The 15,080-nt window shown below is 37.6% G+C and overlaps 1 protein-coding gene across 1 annotated transcript in view; it reads right to left on the reverse strand.

Annotated features, from left to right (window-relative positions):
• The window catches only part of PLB1 (phospholipase B1), a 102,515-nt gene that overhangs the window by 40,580 nt on the left and 46,855 nt on the right, over nucleotides 1-15,080 (reverse strand). Inside the window, exons 29-36 of the mRNA XM_087717892.1 lie at nucleotides 14,225-14,348; nucleotides 12,354-12,412; nucleotides 9,784-9,857; nucleotides 7,552-7,595; nucleotides 4,656-4,764; nucleotides 2,705-2,756; nucleotides 2,054-2,134; nucleotides 243-308 (exon numbers count right to left, since the gene is read on the reverse strand). Of these exons, the coding sequence (XP_087574018.1) occupies nucleotides 243-308; nucleotides 2,054-2,134; nucleotides 2,705-2,756; nucleotides 4,656-4,764; nucleotides 7,552-7,595; nucleotides 9,784-9,857; nucleotides 12,354-12,412; nucleotides 14,225-14,348 (609 nt within the window). The remainder of the gene's footprint in view (nucleotides 1-242; nucleotides 309-2,053; nucleotides 2,135-2,704; nucleotides 2,757-4,655; nucleotides 4,765-7,551; nucleotides 7,596-9,783; nucleotides 9,858-12,353; nucleotides 12,413-14,224; nucleotides 14,349-15,080) is intronic.

Raw genomic sequence — 15,080 nt, forward strand, 5'->3', positions numbered from 1 at the left:
TGTATTTGTAATACTCATTTTGCAGTTGACAATACAAGGAAGAAGAATTACATTATTTTATTACAGAAATAGAATAATGGCTCTTGAGTATTGAGAAAATGCAGTCCCCTTGCAGATGGAGTGAGATGTGACCTCAATTGAAAGTGTGCGACATATGGCTTTTGACTGAGAATCAGCAAAAAATGAACAATTATGCAAGACGAAATGAACAGATGTTATCTGAGCAACAACCACCTACCTACCTCTGTATGAAGCAAGTCAAGTGCTTCTTGAACATGATTTGAAAAGTTTACCGCTGAATAGTGGTTCTAATTGGGAGGAGACATAGAAAGAGGCTGTTACTGATTATAGAAAAGGAAAGGTTAAGTGAATTGTTGCAGATTCTATGAATTAAAATATGTGATTGTTCTTGAGCATTGACTCTCTACTGGAAAACATAATATGGGGTTCATGTACAGTACTATGCTGTAAGTAAATCAGACAAAGATGCAGGCAATAATGAACTAGTATTGCCTAACTAAAAGCAGTGCTAGAAAGACAATGCACAAACTTAGTCATCTGGATACCTCAATTAAGTTCTCAACTTACGACAGTACATTTCATAACCATTCAAAGTTACAATGGCACTGAAAAAAATGATTTATGACCTTTTTCACACTTATGATTGTTGCAGCATTGCTATGGTCACGTGATCAAAATTCAGATGCTTGGCAACTGACTCGTATTTATGACCGTTGCAGTGTCCCAGAGTCATGTGATCATCTTTTTGCAATCTTCTGACAAGCAAAGTCAATGAGAAAGCCAGATTCATTTAACAGCCGTATTCCTAACTTAACAACTGCAGTAATTCATTTAACAACCGTGGTTGTAAAATGGGGCAAAACTCACTTAACAAACACCTCACTTAGCAACAGAAATTTTGGGCCCGATTGTGATCATAAATCGTGGACTGCCTGTAGGCTTATTGAATGCCCTGAAGCATTTAAATGCTAAATTCGCCCATCCAAAATTTTTGCACAAAAAATTATAACTACTTCCAACAGAATATTTTCCATGAGAGGGCACCTGATTGTACAGGTTTTCATACTGGGGAGTGGGGGATGTAACTGCATTCATTTTAGCTGGGTTAAAATGTTATATTAGTTCTTCAGGCAGAGAATGGAAAGAGTAAATAACTTAAGCTAATTTCTACTCAATCCTCAAAGGTTAGAATTGTTGCTAGTTTTTGTAAGGTCAGAGACTTCAATTTACAGAAAAAGCTGTATACCAGATATATCAACTTGGCAGTTCTTAACTAAGAGGAAAAAAATAAGTCAACGGCTGGGCAATATTTTTTTTAACTGACTTCAACCAGCATACTTTTAGAGATTAACTATCTGCATATTTTTTTTTTAAAAAAGGTCAGTTTGTATATTTGTAAGCAAAAATACATTTACTATATTTACTAACAGGGAAAAAGATATTATACATTCATTTTCCAAAGTTTAAAGAAGAAAATGTCAGTTACTCTCTTTTGATCATGGTAAATGAATACCAGTGTCAGAAACATTGGCTTGATACCAGCCGATGGAACTACATTATGCAACTTCTGAAAATCTATGAGATTCTCTAATTTTCTTTTCTTGTTCTAATATTTCTGGAACTAATCTGAGATAGCATAGCAAGGACAGCTGTCCTCATTTTTTTCCCCTGTGCAAATCTGGCACTTTTGAATCATCAAATTAGCCCAGGAGAATTATAGAGAGTTTATCAGTTAATTGCCATGAGTTTATAAAAAATTACAATCAAACCATGGACGGAATAAAGTAGGTGGGAGGAAAAAGTGATCACCTTTCAGTTTACATCTGAAGCTTTATCCTCACTCCAGAAAATTGCTTCAGAGAGATTGCATAACTAATCTCTCTGGTATTAATCTGCAAATATTGTTACAACTTCCAATTGAGTTCTATAGTTGTCATTAGGTTGTTCAGTTATCGAACTTCTAGTTCAAAGTTGCAATGTTAATAATTCCCCACAACTAAAATATTGATTTATAAACATTCAAAAAACTTACAGTATCTTTGCAATAGTTGCAGAGATCTCGGATTCCAATAAATATTGTTATGACCTTCCAGTCAGTGTTGAATTTGGCTTTCTGAATGAAAATAATGAAATAATACAGCATATCAGTTCTGGTTTTTATATGCAAATATAAGGATATCATCCTACACGTTTAAAATGCAATTTATTGTCATTGTGAATAAATCACAAAATTGTTATGATTTTGACTGTTCACCAAATTTTGGGCTACTTGCTAAGCATATAATCCACAGTCTCATGAGAGACAGAATACTACCTCTTTGACATGTACTTTTGATATGTGTGAATTTGAATCCTAATCTTATTTCTTGGTAGTTATCAAAGAAACAACTACAAAGTTGTAGGTAGCCTTATTGAAATTATTTCTTTTTCACCTTTTAATTTCCAGAAAGGCAGCATAGATTATGAGAGTCCTTTCATGTATACACCCCAGGTGAATGTAAGGACTCCCTAATAGATGGAAATAGCAAAGTCTACGAAGCTAAATCTTAAGTAGGAGTTGGAACCAAGTGTGAAAAGGTAAAAAGGTTTGTGGGGATATTTGATACTCCACTTGGCACCATATGGACTTAGCCATTGCACAACAGTGACAAATAAATGAATTCCTTGAATGTTGCCAACCTACCAAATCATTTTTCATAATTTTTACAAGACGCTTTACTTGAACTGGTAGATCCCTATGGACAAAAATAAGAAAAAAAGATGAATCAAGTTGATAGAGAACTGATGCCTGAAAACATACCTAAAAAGATAACTTTGTTAAAAAGCAACAGAAATACAAGTACCACTCTGGCTCCCCTAATAAAGCATTGTGAAAAGACTATGATATTGCACAATACAACTATTGTGTGGAAGTCCCCCCAAGGAACTCTTTAATATAGGACCATCATATATTGCTTTTGTTTACAGTGGGATAAGTAAAATAGTACTCAGAAAAAGAGAGTGATTCATAAGCAAAAGTGGTTGATGACTCATGTCTAACAGCTAGGAGCTTCAGAATCTATCCAATCAGATCTGCTTCTTCAGAAATACATGGTAGCATTTTGCTTTCAGTTGTGCATAAAATTTAATAGTATTAGAAATTATTGTGTTTTTGGGAGGGAGGGAGGGAGGGAGGGAGGGAAAGAAGGAAAGAAGGAAGGAAGGCAGCATGCCACCTCATTCTTGAGTTATGCCTGAAGCTCTTATATAGAAGCATCTTAATAGTGATGAAAATTGGAAGAGCAGGTAACCCTTGGTCTCAGAATTTGAAGTGAGTTGTTGGTCTGTTCCCTCATTTGTTTTGTTTCATAGATTTCCCATACATAAGGATGTCATGATATTTCTTGAAACAGCTTCGTATCAGTGGAGATAAATAATTAACTTTGATAAGATAATTCCTTGATGTATATGGCTAGTGGGTGAAAATCCAGGATATATATCCATCTGTTTTATCCTTAGTATATAACATAGAGTGCAAATAACTTCTAGGAAAAGTATTGACAAATTCATGGACACTGTAATAATATAATGTGTAAAGTGAACATAATGGCAGCTTTTGGAAAAAGGGGAAAGAGAAAATACTTATTATTCTCCACTTCTTTCTCAAGTGGACATAATACGTTGTCTCAAAATACTTTTAAGGAAAGCCAAGAGATGTCAAAGGAACAAACCTTTACATTATAATTTCCAAGATAAAAGTGTTGGATAATATTGATGTGCTATTCCCTTCATGTCTTTTTCATGTCCCAAGACAATTTCCATCCTGAAGGGGATGAACAGCACCCAAAATTGAAGGGATATGAAGCAGAATTTTCTGCAAACACCTCTTATAATCCCTAGCATTAAGAATATAATAGTAAACATTTTAATAAAAATAATTTTCTGACATTTCATGACATTTTCAATCTGTCACTTTGGTTACTTCATCTAGGTGAAGTAATCCTGCAAAGGTGAGCTTTCAAGCATGTCAGGGATCCACAAGGAGTTTCACCTATTTTTCTTACTGGAAAGCTGATCAAGATAAACAGATGATTGATTTTCTATCATTAGCAGCAGGAACAGCACGTTCTTCTCTGATCAACAGAGAAATCAATGAGGAAATAAACAACCTTAAGCAGAATTACTGGAAAACAAAAATGAGTATGACTGCTCTCCAGGACCTACCAGTCTTTCTAAACAGTGCTAGAATAAAAACCATAAATTAGCAAACAGAAGCATTGGACAGAAAGTGCCTTATTCCTAACAAATCTCTCAGAAACACTGGGAGAGAAGAAAACAGATTTAATGTACATGTGCAGTACATGGATTTGTATGTCAACAATGCAGTATAATAGATAAATAAAAAATAAATATGCAGTTTCAAAATTTAATTCAGCCCTTGGGGCCACAGAGGTTTCCACTTTCTGGCTAATGAAACAGTCATCCATGTTAGAAGTGCCTAGATAGTCTCAAGAACACCATGAACTATTAGCTATTCTGGAAAATTTGCTGCTGGAAAACTGCTGGGCCAAATTAAGCAATCTTGAAGAAGATATAAACATTCTAGAATGCAACATTTTGCAAATTTTGTGTTTGCACTATTAAAAAAAACATACTTAGCCTGCGCTCCTGGAACTGCCAAATTGAGAGCGGCATTTGCCTCAGTAAATTCACCAATACCAATTGAATAGCCTGTGAGGTTAGCATTGAATTCACGAAGGATATCTGGAAGAAATGGCAAATCATGGAAGAAAGAAAGAAAAGAAAAGAATCTCTTTAGAGGAAAGGTTACTCAACAGTTACTAGATGTAGTGATCTGTTTCTCATAGGGTTAGCATTGTATCAGACCAAATTAATGATAAATTAGCCCGTGACCGGTCAAAACTGCGCTCGACTAAGCCGCGCCCGATTAAACCGCATCGCTGACATCATCAACAGGGCGACAACAGCCAGCGCGGAGAAAGAAGGGCACTTTAAATAGCGCTTTGAAAGCAAGCCGATTCAACTTAAGGTAAGGGTTAGGTTTAGGGTTAGGGTTAGGTTTAGGGTTAGGTTAAGGGTTAGGATTAGATTTAGGGTTAGGTTTAGGATTAGGTTTAGGCGGGTTAGGTTTAGATTTAGGGGTTAATTTTAGGTTTAGGGTTTACAGCGTGCTTCTGTCTCTGCGCTGTTTTTGCCCTGTTGATGATGTCTGCGACACGATTTAGTCGTGCGCGGTTTAGTCGAGTGAGGTTTTGTGGTGGAACCAAATTAGCCCACAATGAAGTTCTTAACCCAAACATCTTGTCATAAGTCCTCAAAGTCTTTTCAAGAATATGCTGGTAAGAGGGACAAGGCCATTGTCCCTCTTACCAGTATATGACTAGCACTTCTTGGGGTTATGTATGAACATCAGAAAATGCTTTAGAGATCACTGATCAGCAGGAATACTCCAGTGCTTTCCCAATTTTACTGGAGATGCCAGAGATTGAATCTGAGGTTGTATCCATGTAAAACGTGTGCTGCGCTATTGAATTATAGCTTTTCTTGTTTCTTAAAGTGAACAACAGGATTACTGGGCAACAAAACTTTATTTATTTGTTTGTTTGTTTGTTTATTATTTATTTATTTATTTATTTTGTCAAGCATGGATTAGGTAACAGATATAAGTATAAACATGATTATGAATACATGAAATGAATACGAATATAAGGGAATATTAGGACAGGAACAGTAGGCATGCTGGTGCGCTTATGCACGCCCCTTACAGACCTCTTAGGAATGGGGTGAGGTCGACAGTAGATAGTCTAAGGTTAAAGTTTTGAGGTTTTGGGGATGAAACCACAGTGTCAGGTAGTGCATTCCAGGCATTGACTACTCTGTTACTGAAGTCGTATTTTCTGCAATCAAGCTTGGAGCTGTTTACCATAAGTCTATTGTGTGCTTGTGTGTTGTTGTGGTTGAAGCTGAAGTATTCATTGACAGGTAGGACATTGTAGCAGATAATTTTAGGAACTATGCTTAGGGCAGATCGAAGACTGCAAAGTTCTAAGTTGTCTAAGATCAAAATTTCAAGCCTGGTGACGTAAGGCATTCTGTTGCGAGCAGTGTGGGTTCCGGACAGGTGAGCTGTATTCAAAAATTGGTCTAGCAAAAGTTTTGTATACCCAAGTTTGCAGTTCAATATTACCAGAGAAGAAGCTAAGCAAGATTAGGTTAACAACTCTTAATGCCTTTTTGGCAATGCTGTTATAGTGAACTTTGGCACTTAGATCTTTTGAGATGAGTACTCCAAGGTCCTTGACAGAGTGGGGTTTGTCTATGAGGTCATATCCACCCAGCTTGCATTTTGTGTTCTGATTTTTTTTTTTGCAATGTGTAAGACAGAGCATTTGTTGGTTGAGATTTGGAGTTGTCAATTGTTTGACCATTCTGACACATAGTCAAGGTCTTTTTGTAGGGTAGCAGCATTGCCGGTGGTGTTGAATAGTTTTACATCATCAGCGAAAAGCGAACACAGTTGCTTATAATATGATCGCCAAAAAACCCCATGGATATATGGAGTGTGAAACGAGAGGTGCTGATGCAAAGAAAGGTCTTCAACTGAAATTTTAGAAAAATTGTATGTCTGGAAAGGCTTCCTGGCATTTGCTTCCCTTGTTTTGCTGTTCATGTTGGAAAGAGAAAAGGATTTTATATGTACGTGTGTGTGTAGAGGGTTTCTATGTGTGAGGGTAGTGTGTATATGAAAGGAAGAATAATAGATGGAAAATTAATGCCTTTCATAAATTAAAGCATTATATTTTCATTTTAAAGGCAATAAATGCATACAGCTCTACCTGGTTTTGGTGTGTGTTCTAGCAGATACATATACAAAGTATGTGCATACATACATATTACACACACATTATTGATATGGAGATTACAGGATTGACTTAACCTGGAGCTGGTAATCTGAGGTTGCCAAAGTAGAGAAGCTGATATTGCACAGGATTTTAATTTGTTTTCATTTTTTCTATTTACTCTTCTTGTTGAAGTATCATTCTAAATTCAAAAATGGCTTTGTTTTGAGCAATTATTGTGGGTTTTTTAATATTACCCATCTTATTCACTATTTTTGGAAATATACTATATATTATTGCATTCAGTGGGAATTCGATGTTTTGTAGGGTAATAAAACTGGACAAATATTGGAGGATTTCAATTTACTAATAAATTATTTGTTCATTATAATTTATTATTAAATTCAAATCCTCCAAATAAATTAACCGTCTATAATAAAAGCCTTTAAAAAAACCAAAACGGTCTTATTCCTCTCTACAGATAAGATGATATTTTGATTGTTCAAACGTTCAAATCAGGAAGCAATATCTAATTTTAAGTATAACTCTGATATCAACTGCAACATTGAGTTCTGTGCTGCATTGTGTCATGGATTCCATCCTTACTGAATCACTCATTCTTAATAACAACACACAGAGGCAGAATTTACTATTTTCTCATAGCACAATTGTAGGAGCAGGTTTGACTTACTTGGTAAAGTTGTTACATTCTTTAATGAAGCATCTCCTCCAATGCTGCAATGAGAAAAACAGAAGGCAACACCAAGCCCCTATTAGTATAAAAGACAACCTCTTTTTCAAAAAATGCAATTTAAGTAGAACAATAACTGGAACCAAGACATGCTGATATAAATAGTAGGAAAAGGAAAGGATGGACAGGTCAAGATATATTAATGTCAGACACAGATAGCCAGACCCACATGTCAATCATTTACATTAGTTATTTTATTGCTTAATGCCTGTCTCACAGCAATCTTCCCAGACTGACAGTTTGCATCTGAGCTAGACTAGATAAGGTTCAACAGCATTTGGAGGGAGGGATAGTTGGTCCTTGCCATCTAGTGCCTACATAATGATTCCAGACTAATTACTCACTTGACTCCTCCTCTTGGCATGGCCAATCTCTCTCTAACAATAAATGAATAAGTGTTTATGGGACGTTAATGATTGTATGATCTGAGCAAGCACTGAACTTGCTAATGGCCAATAGAAACCTTCACATAACATAGCCAGTGTTTCTTATTCTAAAGATACCTTGATTTCTATAGAACAAAGGCAACCTTTATTTTGAAGGAATGGACAATTTTTAAACTTTCCTTTGCATAGCAGATCCAGCATAGCAAATATAAAGAGATCCAGGAGTTAGACCTCCTCCAGAAAATTCTGAAACCTGTAACCCTACAGGGAAAGGAATATGGACTCATAGTATTCTTAGCATATCACCAAATAATAGCTCTCTAGATTTTTCAGATATCATCTCAATTAAACTCCTTAAAACTGGTATTTTGCCCCATAGATATAGAACATATAAGGCTATCCAATATTTAATGCTTCATACAATCACTGCTGCCAGAATTCCATATGCCCAAAGTTGGAAACTAAAAACTATTCCATCAAATGCAGAAATCATAAAAAAGGTGTCAGAATGCTCAGAAATGGACAAACTAACGATGGAACCAAGCGATAGAGAAGAAACGGAGTACTCAAAATATGGAACAGGTGCTATAACTGGCTTGAAAAGAGATGCAAAATCAATGCATAGGGAACACATAACACAATGAAAAGAGATGGCATATATTTAGAAAGCAATAGAAGGAAATATTGTATATAGATGTATATATTGTAAAAATGAGAAAGTATGAAACAAAGAAGAATATGTATAAAGTAATAGAATGGAAAATGGAAAACCGGAAATTAGAAAAAAGAAATACCAATAACAGAAAGCTGTAAAACTATAATTGTGATTTTTAATGTTTGGAAAATGTCAAATAAAAAATAATAATAAAAAAAGAACACATGGTGAAACTTTAAAAGTACAAAATGAATAAAATGGCCTTCTTGCTGAATAGTTTAATGCTTCCCCCCCAAAAAAAATATGTTCAGAAATAGTCAAGTTGAGTGTATTTTGGTTTTCTGAAACAGTGCTCAACCCATGTTCAGCAACAATTCTTTTGATAGTCACAGGCACACAGCAGCAGCACAGAGGGGAATGGCACCGGGCTCTTACAAAGTTCTTGCCCTGCATCTGTTGCCTGATGGGCTATTTCTAAACATGGGTCCAAGGCTCTTCTGAAAGGATGTGAACCCTGCGGACAGGTAACACTCACAGAAGGGAATATGGGTTAAAGCGGGGGGGGGGGGGGTCAGGAGGAGCAAATCCATGATGAGTGAGTTACATTCCCAACCATGGTTGAAAAGAAATGGAGTCTAGTTCATAAGTGACACACAGACTGACAGTTGCAACGGCTTCAGACATGTCTTGGCAGTGATCTGATCAAGGCCACACTGTAGTTTAGCACTCATCTGTGAATCCTTTGCAATAATGAAAGTTATAAAAACAGGATGAAGGCAGTGTTACAAGAAGCTTTGGGAGAACTGTCTCCCATTATACTCTGGTTCTGTCATAGGTGCTACCATCTGTTAGCTAGGTAACTTGACAGGTGGATAAACCTGTTTATGTTCTAAGCATTTATCTAAACTGGCTCCAGTCCAGAAAGAGAGAAGGACAAGTGCTTGTTTTCCCTACCAGCTGTGAAATTAACCCAAAGGACTCCATCAGTTCCTAAAGTGAAATTAAGCAATCAAGAACAGTGCCATCTACTGCGCTTGTTATTGTAGCAGAATATTGTAGCAGTTTTTTCTGCTGACTCAAGGATGGATGAATAACTCTTTAACCAGCCATGACTTGAGCCCAAAGACTTACCTCCAAGCCAGGCCTCGATATTGTGTATGCATATCCCACATATCATTTGGTGCTGATCCTATTCCAATACCAGCCTATCTCAAAAAGAAGAGAAAGAACAATTTCATCATTTATGTTTCTTTTCCTTTTTTATTCTTCAAATAAAACTATCCCCTTAAGTCTTTGGCACTTACAACAGGGGCATCTGACCTCTTTTTAGTCATGTTTATATAAAAATTATATACCTAAAAATGTGAGATCACAAATGCCAGCTCTTTAACTATTGTTAGCCTTCATATGCATCACGTTCTTCCCAAGAATCTAGACTGTGGTAATCTATCCACATAGTACATGTGAGAATCCAAGCAGTGTGGCCTTTTGTAACTGAGATGGAAATTTTGTCAAATGCACAGATTTTCTAAGTGTGGCCCAAAATTTATTATTATAAGTGGTCACAAAGTCAGCCAGATGTTTAGGTGGATTTGGCACTTTTATCCAGCCATCATTATTATAACCCTCCCTTGCATGGCATTTTGAAAGGTTTGAAATAGGGGAGGCATACACCATGTCCCATCAATAAGATGTATGGATGCACTAAGTGGTGTTTTGAACTGTTATGAGCAGGAGGCAAGATTAATGGAGCAATATAGTGAGAAATTCATCGAGAAATGATACACTATCAGTTCACTCAGCTCTTGTACTACTATTGTCCCATTATTTATTCAAGTGAAGCTGGATGGAGGGAAGTCAGAATGAGGTTGGTGCATAAGGCACAAAAAAACAGAATACTGCTTGGTAGTCCATAGAGTGCAACAAAGAGACAAAATGAAAAGGACTGGTAGAAGCAATGGCACAATTTATATATGGGTGCCTGTTGTGGCCCGGCAGGAGCCGTTGGAGCTGGACTCCGACAGCGAGGGGGCTTATGAGTTGGCCTTGGAGAAGTGGAGGACCCTGGACAGGGTGTCGACTCTGAACAGGGCGAGGAGAGACTGGTTGGCCACCAGGTGGTGGCAGAGCATTGGATCAAAGGGAATGTTCATGAAAGCATTTGGGAGTTGTATCAGGATGCATGCAGGCGCAGGTCTACTCAGCGTAAAGGACAACGGAGTAACTATAGGAGGTGATTACAAACAGCTGATGCTGATCAAGATCCCCTCCTGCTGATAAAAGGGACTGCTGGTGCCACGCTCTGGTTGCAGAAGTCAACATTCTTGTTCTCGTTCCTCGTTCGCATTCATATATTGAGAGAAGCTAACTTGGATAAGTGGCCTGATATATAGAATCCTGTTTTGCAGTGTTTTGTGAGTTATAGGACTTTTGCCAGAGATATTATCTTTGTTTATTTGGGCTTGCAGCCAACAAGAGCTTGGACTGATTAAAAGAAACCTTTTTAGTTACATGGCTTTTGGCTTTCGTTCCTAAACGGAGAAGGGGGGGAGTCAGAACAGGTGCCCCTCACTTAGGCCACATCCAGAAATCTTCTACACTGTTTTTCCCTCCCATTCTGGAACAATCAGGAAATCCTGCCACCTTAATTCTCCCTCCCATCCCAGCTACACAAAATGAGCACTTAGAATCAGTGATGGGATTCAGTCAGTTCGCACCTATCCGGGATAACTGGTTGTTAACTTTCTAAGCAGTTCAGAGAACCAGTTATTGGAAGAAATCTCATTTTGTTTTTTTCCACTTTACAGGGCTAATCCTGTAAGGAAGGCAGAAAGGAAACATTCTGGTGTTGTTTCTAGCCTAATCTTTATTGTCCTGCTTACAGAAACAGCCTCTCCTGTTAGCCCTTATTACATTGTAACAGCTAAGGTAAAGTGCCCATCGACCTGAGTGACGTTGAATTGGCCACACCCACACGGTCACATGACCACCAAGCCATGCCTACCCAGCTGGTCATTAGGGCAGAGAACCGGTTGTTATATTATTTGACTCCTACCATTATTTAGAATGCCTCCAAAACAACTGAGCTACACCTGTTCATAAGGCTTTGATACCTGGCATTTTAAGGGCTGTGATCCTTTATCTGAAATCTCAACTCTTGCTATGAACAATCAACTTTTAAAGTTGGTGCATTTGCAAAAAAACAAACAAGCAAATCCCTCCCTAAAACCAACAACTTGATTTTGTTTTTTCCTCACTATCAGCCTCTGTTATGCTTTATATTAAAATAACAGTTACTTAGAAGTCTTTTGCCACTCATACTGATACTTCAACTTTGCTCGAGTTCAGGCAGTCAGGGATAAAGTAACAGAATGATGAAGTTTTCCTTTAGGACTCAAAACAGCTGCTATCAATACCTGATTAAATTACTTAATGAAGTTATTAAAGCTGTCAGGTTTGTTGAAAAAGCCAGGCTGGATTTACATGAAAACTTGAACCCTAATGATTTGATTCATACTGAGTCAGTGGGAGGGGGGGGGGGAATCGCATTAGGGCTGAGAATTACAATGAACCTACGGCTATATTTCCACAGTGGGAGCGGCCTTTGCCTCTCCCAGGAGTCAGCATATGGACCTGTACTCTGTATTTAAATAAACAAAGGGAACTGCAGCTTTCCTAGGCAAAAGAAGCAGGTTTCTTACAGTCAAGGAATCTCCCAAGGCAGCTATTACTCGTACATCAGATGGTTTTAGGCTATGCACTGTGAAACAAAAGGAACAAAGAAAATAAACATTGTAATTAAACCTCTTGCAGGAAGCAGAATTCAAGTCTTGCTAATTTCAGCAAGAAAAAGCCTTACTCATAATTTTTGTGAGACATGTCTTCATAATGTCACCTTTGTTTCACACCCGTTCTCTACAGAGAAGGATACCATTGAATGTTATGGTTCCAGTTCAGAAGATGTGCATTCCCTGTACTTCCTGCACAATCAATCTATGATGCCTCTATATTAATGCTGGTAATGACTCCATCAGATTCTGGGTACTGCCAGATGGTATTAGCCTTTTGAAGTTACTAGGAGCATGACTCCTCCCCCCATCTCTGGTTTCAAAGCATCGTATTCCAGGGCCATTCTTCTTTTGGCATGGGAAATGCTTCTTCTTCTTCTTTCAACTTAGGTTTCCCCTTCCACCAAAGAGCTCTCACCACTTCTTCCAAACATTCCTGTTAATGAACATAACTTCTTGACTGTTTTTATGTGATATTATTGCATTACTTTACCAATTCATGGTTTCCACTGGTTCTATCCTCTCCTTGAAAGCCATTGGAGTTAGTGGTTTTTAAATATGCTAAATAAATACAGATAGTCCTTGCTTAACAACCACAATTGGGATCAACAATTTGGTTGCAAACTGAAGTTGTTAAGTGAAACACAACTATGCCTGTGGACTTCAGAAGTGCCTTCCTTTGCTTTACAGACCTGAGCAGGTTGTAAATGCAAGGATTGGTTGTAAAGTTACTTTTTCATTGCTATTTTAACTGAACAGTCACTAAATAAGGCAGTTGCTAACAATTATATGTAAAGTATTCATACTGTTAAGAAAAAATTGTATAATAATGCAAATAAGGTCCCAAAGTTAGAAATGACTATTTACAGCAGCTAAGCCCCAAATTACCATATCTGATTTTTTTTTTCAATTGAAAGAGCAAGCACCCTAATGAACTAGCTGGACATATATTGCATCAATGCATTTCAGCAAGATATGCAAACTCATTCCAGAATGCATGCAACTGTTCTCATATGTTGCAGAAAAAAATCTGAGAAATCTTTCTGAGAAATCTTAAAGCTGTGGTAAGTAATACAATAGAAACTTGTATAGTCACAGCCAACATCATCAGGATGTTTTCATAAATTTACAATAAATTAGATTATAATCTTGTATACACCTCATAATAAGTTCAACCGAACTCTTTTTGAGTTACTTAGTGATAAATATGCATAAGAGTGAGTCTCACACCTTTATATTTTGCATAAATGAACAATCCAAATTTCCTTAAAAAGGCTCTTCCTTCCCAGTGACCACAATATATCGTTTTGTTTGTTTGCATCCCAGTTTTATTATTTCTGTACATAACTCAAGTTAGCGAACATGTCCAATACACCTTTCTCCTCCTATTTTCTCCTCAACAACAACCCTGTCAGGTGGGTTGGGGTGAGAGAGAATAACTGGCCCAAAGTCATCCAATTGGCTTTGTGCTTAAGGGAGGACAAGAATTCACATTCTCCTGTTTCCTAGGCTGGTGCCTTCACCACTAGATCTAATTGGCTCTCTTTTATGGATGTTAACAATATTCATCCAGGCCTGCTCACCATGTTAATGGTTGTTGCCATGGATCATATCTGCAACTTCATCTATTAAAAAGTATGGGACACTGCTGAAAATACAGCAAAAAATGTTCAGAAATTGAGAAACAAGTTGATTTTTTATATTAGCTTTTGGCACGAAAAGCAACATTTAAATTTGTCCTTTGTGATTTCTCTTGATGTTTGGTGTCAAACAGCTAAAATTACCTGAAGTAGGATATTCAATGGATGGTGCTTTATCCTTGCACAGCATCTGGCTTCCATAAACTGGAGTATTTTCCTTGTGGTAAGTATAGTTGCTGTTTTTGTATGTCATTAAATATGGCTGGGCCTACAGAACAGGAATAGCCAAGTTAAAGTGAAAAGATGGTCCCAAAGCGCCCTCCAGAGGGAAGTCTATCTCACAAATAACCCAGATACTGTAGGCCTCTGTACCTCGGATTAGGGAACAACCAGGTGAGATAGGAGGGAATTATGAGATCTCAGCAAGTTTAACAGGATAAAAGTAGAAGAAGTCAATTGCCCTCATATTGGTCTTTATATCTAAATCTCTCTCACATTTACCCCTACCATTTCAATTACTGTTGATCTTCAGAAGAAAGTACACAGATATTTGGTGGGATGAATAACTGTTTAACTGCTTAAATATGGGATTCGGAGTGGGAAGGCCAGAGGTGGGTTGCTACGGGTTCGCACCAGTTCAGGCGAACTGATAGTGGACATTGGGACTGCGTTGCCTAACCAGTAGGGACTGCTGGCTGGCCACGCCCCTGAACCAATTCCCCCGGTTGCCCGTGCCATTGCCAGCATTTTTTAACTCATTTTATAATGTTCTGCGCATGCTCAAGCAACATACGGTAGGTGCATGTATGAGCAAAGCGAGCAATGCGCATGTGAAACAAACTGGCAGTAATGCCAGCAGCAACCCACCCCTGGAGGAGGCATGCCAGTTACCTGCTCTTCAGAATTACAGACTGATTTGATTAGTCTGATAAGAAGAGCTTCTGTTAAACACACACACACACACAAAATCCAGAGAGCAAATCATGCAGCTCCTGATATC

This window comes from Thamnophis sirtalis, unplaced genomic scaffold (genome assembly GCF_051295495.1).
Source record: "Thamnophis sirtalis isolate CommonGarterSnake01/CBP01778 unplaced genomic scaffold, rThaSir2_p1.2 scaffold_6, whole genome shotgun sequence".
In the NCBI taxonomy this organism is placed as follows: domain Eukaryota; kingdom Metazoa; phylum Chordata; class Lepidosauria; order Squamata; family Natricidae; genus Thamnophis; species Thamnophis sirtalis.